General features: G+C 40.1%; 1 protein-coding gene across 2 annotated transcripts in view; it reads left to right on the top strand.

The window, feature by feature from the left end:
- Nucleotides 1-12,045, top strand: part of Thsd7b (thrombospondin type 1 domain containing 7B) — an 866,887-nt gene that overhangs the window by 815,122 nt on the left and 39,720 nt on the right. For both annotated transcript variants that reach the window (XM_040738481.1, XM_040738480.1), the window contains 3 exons: nt 5,115-5,256; nt 7,039-7,154; nt 9,288-9,405. In XM_040738481.1, the coding sequence (XP_040594415.1) occupies nt 5,115-5,256; nt 7,039-7,154; nt 9,288-9,405 (376 nt within the window). The remainder of the gene's footprint in view (nt 1-5,114; nt 5,257-7,038; nt 7,155-9,287; nt 9,406-12,045) is intronic.

Genomic DNA, 12,045 nt, shown 5'->3' with positions numbered 1-12,045 from the left:
TCACAATCCCTTTGGGGATTGAGTGACCCTTTTACAGAGGTCACGTAAAACCCTCTTAATATCACACATTTACATTCACAATTCATAACAGTAGCAAAATTACAGTTATGAAGTAGCAATGAACATAACATTCTTGTGGGTCACAACATGAGGAACTGTATTAAGGGGTGACTGAATTAGGAAAGCTGAGACCCATTTCTCTAGAGGCTTCTCTTCACTCAACATCACACCAGTAGCCAATTCGGCATTTTTGGAAAGTCTTTTAATAGCTACTATAGAAAAGGAAGTGATTAAAAATGTGGCCAGTGAGTTCTGACAAATAACTAATGAAAAGAGATAAGATGCAACAGCAATCTCTCACTTATCAATATCAATAATTTTCATAAGAAGGATGTAAGAAGAGTTTGCATTGTTTGTCTGGATTCCAGTCACCCATGACATCCTCTTTAACTGTTTCTATGGGTAAGGAATTGACAAAAGAGTTAGTTGTAATTTTTTACCTAAATATATCTAGAGGCTCTGAACAGGAAGTTAAACCAAAGAAAACAATTTAAAGCCATATTAAACAAGCATACACACTGTGAGATTTGATGGATGAAATCCTAAAATTCTAACAAATCACATCCTATCACTATTTACCTAGCTCCTGTACTTTTAGGTGAAAGAAAGTATACCATGTATTATTGTTCAAATTTACTCAGAGAAGGTTTTAGATTTCAAGGTGTTTCAGACTTTGCATTATCAAAGAAGAAATGCCAACTCCTAAAGTCTGTGCAACATTCCTAAGTCTGAAAAACATCCAAATCAAAATAATACTGACCTCAAGCACTGTAGATGCATTTGATTTGTGTCTGTTTTATCTTTTCTTTTATTTGATAGCTTACACTAAGCAGATACATAGGTCCTGTACACAGTCACTTATTTAAAACACTGATTAATTGATTGATTGATTGATTGATTGATTGATTGATTCACTGACTGACAAGAAAAAATGCATCAGAATCCTAATCTGGAATGCCTACCAGGATTCTATCATTTTCCTTCATTGGCAAGTCAGTTAAGTTTTTATTCCTCCTCATGAGTGTGTGCATTCAAATTAAACAGTAAATAAAATAGAAATAAATTATTGGTAAGTATGTAGCATGGGATTTGTGTATATAATTAATTAATTGTTTGCTCTCTCTTGATCATCTGGATGCAATTAAATGTAAAATTTAAAGTATTGACAGATTATTTGAGTGTGAAATCACGTAAATAGCAAAGGTGTTTCCATTACCTAAACTTTAGAAGAAAATGTGTGGATAACCTAACACAGTTCAGTGTAATCCAACCCTGCAACATTGAATCAGCCAAGAATCAGTACATAGATTGTATTCTCACTATGATACCCGTAAGACTAAAGGAAGAAGAAAAACTAAAATGACATTTCAGACACTGAAATGTGGTTTTGTGATCACAATTAAAAGCCTTTATTCTTCCAGTCTTAGACTTTTCAAGGTCTGGAGTTGCATGTTGTGAATATATCCATGTATTTATGGGAAAACTACTTCACATGGTTTATTTCAGGATTCCACTGGGTTATAAGCAGAAAGTGTTGCTCACCATGCCCTAATGACATTTTTTATTCTTTTTTATTTAAGTTAGAAACAACCTTGTTTCACATGGCAATCCCAGGTCCTTCTCCCTCCCCTCCCCACCACCAGGACCCCAGCACCCACCCATCCTCACTCCATGGGGGTATCTCCAAAGTCTGTCATTTCATTCATGGCAGGGTCTAGACCCTCGCCCAAGAGTCCAGGCTGACACAGCATCCTTCATTATGGGATGGGCACCCAAAATTCATTTGTATGCCATGAATAAATATTGATCTACTACCCAAGGCCTCCTCACAGACACCCACATTCAGGGAGTCTGGATCAGTCCCATGCTGACCTCCCAGCCATCAGTCTGGGGTCCAAGAGCTCCCTCTTGTTTAGGTCACCTGTTTCTCTGTTTTAAACCAGCCAAGTTTTGACCCCTTTGCTCATCAGTACTCCCTCTCTGTCACTGGATTCCATGAGTTCAGTTTAGTGTTTAGCTGTGGGTGTCTACTTCTGCTTCCATCAGTCACTGGATGAAGGTTCTGTTTCACAGACTTACTGGCAGTGGGACTGTAGGCTGACAATCCCCTGATCCATATCTAAAATCCATATATGAGTGAGTACATACCATGCGTGTCTTTTTGTGACTGGGTTATCTTACTCTAGATGATTTCTTCTAGCATCATCCATTTGTCTGCGAATTTCAAGATTCCGTTGTTTTTTCTGCTGATTAGTACTCCATTATATAAATATACCACATTTTCTCTATCCACTCTTCAGTTGAGGGGCATATAGACTGCTTCCAGGTTCTGGCTATTACAAATAATGCTGTTATAAATATAGTGGAACAGACATCTTTGTTATATGAATGTGCATCTTTTGGGTATATACCTAAAAATGGAATTGCTGGGTCTTGTGGTTAACTGATTCCTATTTTCTTGAGGAATCTCCATACTGATTTCCAAAGTAGCTGTATGAGTTGGCACTCCCACCAGCAGTGGAGGAGTGTTCCCCTTTCTCCACATGCTCTCCAGCATAAACTGTCGTTGGTGTTTTTGATTTTAGCCATTCTGACGGGACTGAGATCATATCTCAGAGTTGTTTTGATTTGCATTTCCCTGATGGCTAGGAATATTGAACACTTTCTTAAGTGTCTCTCAGCCATTTTAGACCCCTTTATTGAGAATTCTCTATTTAGTTCTGTACCCCAATTTTAATTGGATCCTTTGGTGTTTTGGAGACTTGTTTCTTGAGTTCTTTGTAAATTTGGGGGATAAGCCCTCTGTCAGATGTGGGGTTAATTAATATCTTTTCCCATTCTCTGGGTTGCCTTTTTGTCTTATTGACTGTGTCCTTGCCTTACAGAAGCTTCTCAGTTCCAGGAGGTCCCATTTATTAATTGTCAGTCTCAGTGTCTGTGCTACTGGAGTTATGTTCACGAAACCATCTCCTGCACCAATTTTCTCAAGAGTACCCCACACTTTCTCTTCTAAGAAGTTCAGAGTGGCTGGATTGATGTTGGGGTCTTTGATTCATTTGGACTTAAGTTTTGCACATGGCAATAGACATGGATCTATCTGCAGTCTTCTACATATCAGCCTCCAGTTATGCCATCACCATATGTTGAAGATGCTATCTTTTTTCCATTGTAAAATTTTAGCTTCTTTGTCAAAGATCAAGTGTTCATACGTTTATGTGTTAATATCAGGGTGTTCAATTAGATTCCATTTGTCCACCTCTCTATTTTTGTGCCAATACCTAACTGCTTTCAGGACTATAGCTCTGTAATAGAGCTTAAAGTCAGGGATGGTGATGCCTCTGGATGTTCCTTTGTTGAACAGGGTGGTTTTGGCTATCCTGGGTCTTTTGTTTTTCCATCTAAAGTTGAGAAATGTTATTTCAAGGTCTATGAAGAATTGTGCTGGGATTTTAATGGGGATTACATTGAATCCGTAGATTGATTTTGGCAAGATTGCCATTTTTACTATGTTGATCTTACCTAACCAAGAGCATGGGAGATCTATCCATTTTCTTTAATTTCTTTTTAAAGACTCAAAGTTCTTACCATACAGGTCTTTCACTTGTTTAGTTAGTGTTACCCCAAGGTATTTTATGCTGTTTGTGGCAATTGTAAAGGGTTATGTTTCTCTGATTTCTTTCTCAGCCCTTTTGTCATCTGTATATAGAAGTACTGCTAATTTTCTTGAGTTGATCTTGTCTCCTGCCACTTTGCTGAAGGTATTTTTCAGCTTCAGGAGTTCCCTGGTAGAGTTTTTTGGGTAAACTATGATATCATCTGCAAATAGTTTGACCTCTTCCTTTCCAATTTGTATCCCCTTGATCTCCTTTTGTTGTCTTATTGTTCTAGCTAGAACTTCAAGTACAATGTTGAAAAGGTATGGAGAGAGTGGACAGCCTTGTCTTGTTCCTGATTTTAGAGGAATCACGTTGAGTTTCTGTCCATTTAGATTGATATTGGCTGTTGGTTTGCTGTATATAGCTTTTATCATATTGAGTTATTCTGGATCTCTCCAAAACCTTTATCATGAAGGAGTTTTTGATTTTGTCAGAGGCTTTTTCAGCATCTAGTGAAATGATCTTGTGATTGTTGTTTCTCAGCTTATTTATATGGTGGATTACATTGATGGATTTCCATATGTGTGCTTTTTTAAAAGATGAAACATGGTAATAAAGAAATAAATAATAGCAGTTTAAGGACAGGTTTTCAAATGTGTTTAGAACTAAATCTACAGACAAATCCACAAATATAAGTGAATTTAGCATCATTAGAGAGAGTGAATATTTTTCACGAAACAAGGGAATTTAGCATCATTAGAGGTCATCTTGTGTGGAGAGTAAACCTGTATTAGTTCTCTGAGGAAGATGAAGAATAAGGTTTGAAGGACATTTGAAAGAAGGTTGTTCCCCAGCAGGTGCTGGAAGCTCTTCTGTGGGTAGACCAGTTGTATGAGATGTGGCAGTTGTACGATATTTATCTGTCTCTAGCACTATTATATGGACCAATACAACAAAAGGACATGTGGTCCCAGGTGAAGGTGACTTTTCAGGAAATCTTTGGAATTTGCATTTATACATTTATTTTGAGGAAAATGGATAAGCTTACAGTGATTCATCCCCTTTGGCCAGAAGGCTCTAGTTCATAAATTACAAAATTTTGCAATTGTATTCTTATGTGTAGTTGCTTATCCTGGGATTTTTAAAAAATGATTTTCTCATTTCAATATTCTGTGTGATTATTTCTGTTGAACTACAGTGGCTGAGGTCACTTTTTATTTCATTTCAAGATGAAAATATATTGGTTGTCAGATGAATGAAAGCTGAAGACAATGCACTGTGCATCACAGAATGTTTTCTCTTCTAACCGCAGCTGTAACATTTTCAGGTACAGCAACAACCTCATTGCCGTAACTACAGTCTCCTCCCTATACCTGTCCTATGCCTGCATATGCACATATGACTGTTTATTTTTTCACTTTCTGTGTGTCTTTTTCTGCCTGCTCTTGACTTTCATAGTCATGTGACCCCCACGCAATGCAGAGAAGATCTCGACATCTGCTGAGGCCCTCACTGAACTCAAGAACTTGTGGGGAAGACTCGCAGGTGCGGCCCTGTCTCCTCAATGAAAACTGCTTCCAGTTCCAGTACAACCTCACAGGTAGAGTCAAAATCCTCTGGGAGTTCCAAGATCATTGACTAGCCCTTGTGTGTGCACCCGTGCTGGCACTGGAGAGGGAGAGGACAGTGTAGGCATGAGATATGAAAAACTGAAGACTTAGTTCCAGTTACCCTTCAGGAAAACACACATGCATTCATGGCATGTGGATGCATCAAGGTCACCCATAGTTTCCGAAGAACAGCTTGGCTTAAAAAGGCACTGCTGTAGGGTTTGGTGTTCTCATGTCTTTCATTATTTCAGTAACTCAAGTCTGTGATATCTTTTCCCCATCACAATAAATAATGGGAAGGCCTGACCAGTCCTGGATATTAAGCAGGCAACAAAAATCACATTAGATGAATTATTCAGTCACTTTAGATGTCTGAACACACAGGACAGTGCCCAAAAGCAAGAGTTGCTATTTTACACTTACCTACTTCCTACCATTTCCCCCAGCAGGAGATAGGCAAGAAGGCCACCAAATGTAGAACTATGTTAGGTCTAAACATTGAAGTAAATATTTAGGAATATACCACCATATGTCTTCAGAAGCAAAGCAGCATCCTTTGCTAAAAACTTTCCTGATCCATACACACTGGAACAGCTTAGATTCTTCGTGTTGAAAACCTTGTAAATTCTATGCAGGTGTCTGGTTCTTTCATGGGTGAGTGACAACGTGGTAGATTCACCTTTTTTCTTCCAGTCTTTGGTTTTCATAGTAATTTTTCAGAAATACAACTGAATTTTGTTATATTGAAAAAGCATATTTTCTTTTCTTTTCTTTTCTTTTTTTTTTTTTTTTGGTTTTTCGAGACAGGGTTTCTCTGCATTGTTTTGGAGGCTGTCCTGGAACTCGCTCTGTAGACCAGGCTGGCCTGGAACTCACAGAGATCTACCTGCCTCTGCCTCCCGAGTGCTGGAATTAAAGGCGTGCGGCCACCAACGCCCGGCTGAAAAAGGGTATTTTCTAAGGATGAACTTTCTTTAACAATATATAAGTTTGTTATTAAGCTCTTAGATATATAAAAAATTTGAAGAGGTTTTTATTAACACAGTGGAGGATCTTTCACCCCTACATCTATAAGAAAAGTTTTCTGTCTTTGTTGTATTAAGTCAATTTAATACCGGGGGAGGGAAAGAAGAGGCCAGAATCACCTTCCATGGCCATGACCCAGTATTTTAAATACCACTAGCCAGCCATATAAAACCTACTTGCCCAGGGATAGCACCATTGAGCAGTCTGACAGGATGTCTCCAATCTCCCCAGAGTCTCTCCTAAAGACAATCATCGCATTTCTGAGCTCCCCAACTTATTGATCCAATCATCATCAAAAGATTCCACTCCCTAGTACTACCACCTTGGAAACATAAGATTTTGCCTTGTGGGGCACAACCATAGAATTGTTGCCACGGTTTAGTTGTTTTCTCTCCCAAATATCCACAGCAGAAGGATAAAGAAACACCAAACTGTATTGTTCTGTTTAGTGTCTCTCCTATCCTACCAATTGTTTGGCATTACCTTTTGGGTTTTCGTTTTATTTTGTTTTACCTCTAGAAAACCAAATTACAGGAAACTGACTCAATAAATTTGCTTTGCTTTTGTTTCCTTGCATATTTGTCTTCTGACGCAATGATTGCACAAGTCTTTCCCAAGCTCCTTAAGAAGATTGTAGCATTGTTTATGGGCTCCCCTTCCACCCATGTAGATTATCGGAGCACAAGTGTGCTTGGCTCACAATCTGAGACCTTTGAAACTCAGTCTTTATGATCCTGTGCCTTTAGAGTGGAGTACCTGCCAGCTGAGTGAAAATGCTTCCTGTGGCCAGGGTGTGAGGACTCGCCTGCTGAGCTGTGTGCGCAGTGATGGCAAGCCAGTTGGCATGGACCATTGTGAGCAGGTAACTTGTGTGTGATGGGAGCTCTTAGTCTCAGTTCTCAACCTTCACTACACCTAATAGACATCATGGACGCTGGCTGAAGAGGTTTTGTGCAACAGTTGTATGTCACTGGTTTTGGAACTACTCAAAATAGTGGAGACAGGTCATTTCTCACTGAAGAAGTGGGACCAGCAAAAAATAGAGTCACTACTTCTAAGCTTGTTAAAATATACTTGCTTTCCAACAAACCATTGGTATTAGGGCCTTTGCTACTGTGGGGTGAATCCTTATATTGACAGGTGATTCATTTGCTTGTATGATAAACGTGCCCTTATCACAGAAGATGGATGCTGACCCTGGATGTAGAATACACTGACACCTTTGTCAACAGATAATTTCCAGATCAACAGTACAGTTATCTTCTTCTCAATCTATGCAAAAGTCCTCCATGTCAATTTTCAAATTAGAGGTTTTGAAGTTTTCTGATTTTATGGAATTTGCAGAAAAGCTACAGCAGGATCCATTCCAAAGAAGCTGTATTCTATTCCCAGATGTAAATTCAGCTCTACAGGGGTTGCTCAGCAGAAACAAGAATGCTGTCATACTGCCGGCATCACAGAAGCCATCTTCCTGATTGAAAATAGGATGCCAGTAATCACATGTGGCTGCAGAGATGTCTGTAACATGTTGACAGGTTAACAAAGGTCTGTCTCAGTTGTTGTGGCATGGGGGAAGTAAATTAAAACAAAGACTTCCTTACCATTCCTATACCAACCCTAAGTATTATCACAATACATTTGTTCCCTAACCAAACAGTCCTGTGGATGTCATCCAGGATGCTGACTATGAACCATTCCATTCAAGAATAGATGCCCCAGTAGGTAGTTTTCTGAAAAGGGCTCACAACCTGTAGAAGACCATTGGCCAACTGTCATTGCTTCATTTAAATACTTAATTTCATTTAGTCTGCCTTTAAAACACTGATTACCTCAGGAAAGGAGTCACCTATCTATAACTGTTCCAAATAAACAATGGGTACACTCATACCTGTCCCACAAAGTTAACATTCTTCCACAATGCATAAATGAGAAATACTGTAAGGGTATTTTAACTGATAGGAGCACACCGTTGGACTGTTGCAGTTCAAATGAGTTGCTGATTTTATTTTTGGTCGTCTGTTGTTTATAGACCTTGTTACTTATTAATTGTGAGCTGCCTATGTCTCTAATAAATATTTTCTTTTGATGTAAGGAGAGATGTAAATTATTCATGAATAAAAATCGGTTTCTTTATTTTCTAAATGCCATATACCAAACATATATTTAATGACTATTCATTTAAAGAAGCCCTAAATTATTAATCTAATTATCACACCAATAATCACAGATCCCATTTTGGTGGTTTCTTCGTAACCCACTTAAAGAGTCATCATGCTGTGATAACTAATTTTAGCTTTAGGTAGTTGTACTGATAATATTTAACATGTGTTGGGTGCCAAAGCTTTCCTAATTAAGCATACAATCAATGTGTGAGTCACACAGCACATATTTCAGTATTCACCCTCTGAGTCTTGGGTCACTTATTTCTTCGCTGAGATGTCTTCTACCTTGGTCACAATAAAATGCACACATTTTGTCTACACTCAGATTTCAGAGAAGAAAGTAAACTGTCTCTCCAATTTGTCTCCAGATTAGAACTGTGATTGCATTGTCTACTTGCTCATTCAGGGCTTCAGATGCTCCATTTTATCTTTAGTCCTACTCTGTGTACCACTAGCTTTATTACTAACTTTGATCTCTTTGTGTACTCTCAGCCCATCCCAGGATATCTTAGTGGAATGATGACACATCTTCCTGCTTCATTGCTGAATGTGCAGCATGGCAGATCTCTGTGCCACATCACCTCATACTTTCCAAGCACCTCAGTGTCATGTCTCTGCCAGAATTCAGAGTTTATAATAATTTTGATGAGCAAATGTCACCCATGAAATAATAACAATCATTTCTGTGCCTGCCGATTTATAAAACAAAAGATGCCTGTTTTCCCATCACACTGTGCAAGGTTATTTATTACAGAATAAAGGGCACTCTCCCCCAGAAAAGAATAATGAGTGACCTAGTTTAGTATTGAAGGTATATCTCATTGCATTTACAGCATAATCTGGAAAAACCCCAGAGGATGAGTATCCCCTGTTTGGTGGAATGTGTCGCCAACTGTCAACTCTCAGGATGGACAGCATGGACAGAGTGTTCACAAACCTGTGGCCAAGGAGGTATGCATCTTACCGTGTTTGTGTCCACTGCTAAAAGTGGCTTGTTGACTGGCAAAATCCATAGTAAACATCTGAAGCTGACATAGGCTGACCCAGAGAACAGACCTCTAAACAGCCCAACAGCCTCAGTAGTGGTGCAAGATTTGCAACCGTGGCAGATCACAGAAGACCTGGCTGACCCATGGTCAGTAATGTCAGAAGATCCTAAATGCTACCAATTAAAAAACGTGTGGCCATGGTAGGTTTTAGACTGTGTATTATGTCAGTATAGGCGGACACAGTAACTAGAGACTTGTTTCTACCTGTGTACAGAAAGGGCTTGTATCGGTTTAAAAGATCTAATCAACCCCATAGGTTGACAGAGACCATAGAATGTTAACACCATTTCTCTGGATGGTAACATACTTGTGGATGTTCTTATGAGCCACATTGGAAGTGGTGTACCTCTCTTCCTTATGTGTCCAATGAGAGGAAATTTAGTCAGGGCGAGAAGGTTGGGACAGGAAATGTAGTTTCTGATGGCCAACTGCTTCTCAGTGTTTCCCATGATGATGTAGGGCAGTGTGAGTCCTGGTGGGTGGATAGTTATTCATCACACTTTGAGGTCTCAGGACGTTAGTGTGTAAGTATACACAGTGGCAAGGGATGAAGATGCCAGATAATTCTAGGAAGCCAGACAAATGGAGAAAGATGGCATGTAGCCAGTAGGCTAGAGCAAGAGATTTAACATTTGTCTGTGGATGAAAGGGTCCTGAAAGAAAAGCATGCCATGGACATAGGGTAAACTAGAGTATTGAAGAGTATAGTGTATCAGCAAAAGAATGTCAGAAACTTGGAATAGAAACCTAGGAAGGAATCTTGGCATCATGGTTAGTCACCAAGCAGAGGAGGGGAAGGAAGGAACTTCAAGTTGGAGGAATCATGGGATCAGGTAGAAGATGTTAGGATCTCGACCTTATTGCTCACCAGCAATACTCAGAAGCCATTTTCTCAGACTCCTGAAATTGAACTACAGTGTGAGCTTCCTTCTAATCTGTACAAATGAGGATAGCAGGAATATTCACCTTCGTCTTAGTAACAGATCCATGGAGAGCTAGGCAGAAGTCAGCCTGCAACAGGAGCTGAGAACTGAGCTATGAGATCCTAGAGAGGGCAGAGATGAAAATGGCAGCAAGGATGTGCACTGGAAAAATGTAACTAAGGACAGCAGATGTTTTACAAAGAGCATCACTCACAGTGCAAGTGTGGGATTCCAAGATCCCGATAATATTAGTAATAATAAGTATAACATACTACCTTCTGAACAAATGCAAACAAAAGTCCCAGGAAACAAAATGTTATATTTTAGGGCCAGGATATAATGATTGTTCTACACAATTCATAAAACATGCCTGAGAGGCACCTTCTATGAGGGACCACTTCTAAGTCAGATGGATCCAGATTAAAATGGCGGCTATTCAGTTATTTAATTTTGATGAGGTCAGCAGTTTTGCTCTATTATCCTATAATAAGAACCTCTCTCTCTCTCTCTCTCTCTCTCTCTCTCTCTGTGTGTGTGTGTGTGTGTGTGTGTGTGTGTGTGTGTGTGTGCTCGTGCTTTGCTGAAGCTTGCAACCATGTACCAAAGGCACTGGGTCAGACTGAAACCTCTAACACCATTGAAGCAAAGTGACCTCTTCTCTAAACTGATCAAGCTCAGGTATTTCTACTGAACCACACAGGGACTTTGTTCATTGCTTAACATGGGGGTTAGGAAGTCACAAGCCATCCTAGTTAGGGCTTCTATTGCTGCAATGAAACACCATGGCCAAATCAACTTGGGGAGGAAAGGGTTTATTTAGCCTACACTTCCCCATCACAGTTCATCATCAAAGGAGGTCAGGGCAGGAACCCAAAAAGGGCAGAGACCTTGAGGCAGGAGCTGATACCGAGGCCATGGAAAGGTTCTGCTTATTGGCTTGTTTTTCATGGCTTGGTCAGACTGCTTTCTTATAGAACCCAGGACCACCAGTCCAGAAAAGGCTCCACTCACAATAGGGCCTACCCCCACAATTACTAATTAAGAAAATGCCATGGGCTGGAGAGATGGCTCAGAGGTTAAGAACACTGGCTGCTCTTCCAGAGGTCCTGAGTTCAATTCCCAGCAACCACATGGTGACTCACAACCATCCATAATGAGATCTGGTGCCCTCTTCTGGCTTGCAGGCACATATGCAGACAGAATGCTGCATACATAATAAATAAATCTTAAAAAAAAAAAGGGCCGGGCGTTGGTGGCACACACCTTTAATCCCAGCACTTGGGAGGCAGAGGCAGGCAGATCTCTGTGAATTCAAGGCCTTCCTTGTGGCAATCGCCCTTGAGGGAGACTGTCTCTGTTACCTCCCCTGCCCCGTCCCTTCCCTCTGCTTCAGCACTTGCTGTTCCCAGTGCCATCAGGATCGGACCGCGCTTTGTACCCTCTTGTCATGTTCCCTCACACAAAGCACGGCACCGTCACCACCACTACCGCTTCCTGGTCCTCATGTCCATCCGTTGATGCTAGACCATAATATGTAAACCTCAAAGGGGAGAAGAGTTTGCAGCCAGAATCATGAGCCTACAGGCAGCCACTCCCTACCACTGGCAATTTTCCTTTTT

The sequence above is a fragment of the Mesocricetus auratus genome, unplaced genomic scaffold (assembly GCF_017639785.1).
Source record: "Mesocricetus auratus isolate SY011 unplaced genomic scaffold, BCM_Maur_2.0 Super-Scaffold_100676, whole genome shotgun sequence".
Lineage (NCBI taxonomy): Eukaryota > Metazoa > Chordata > Mammalia > Rodentia > Cricetidae > Mesocricetus > Mesocricetus auratus.
This window is presented reverse-complemented; position numbering and strand designations above follow the sequence as displayed.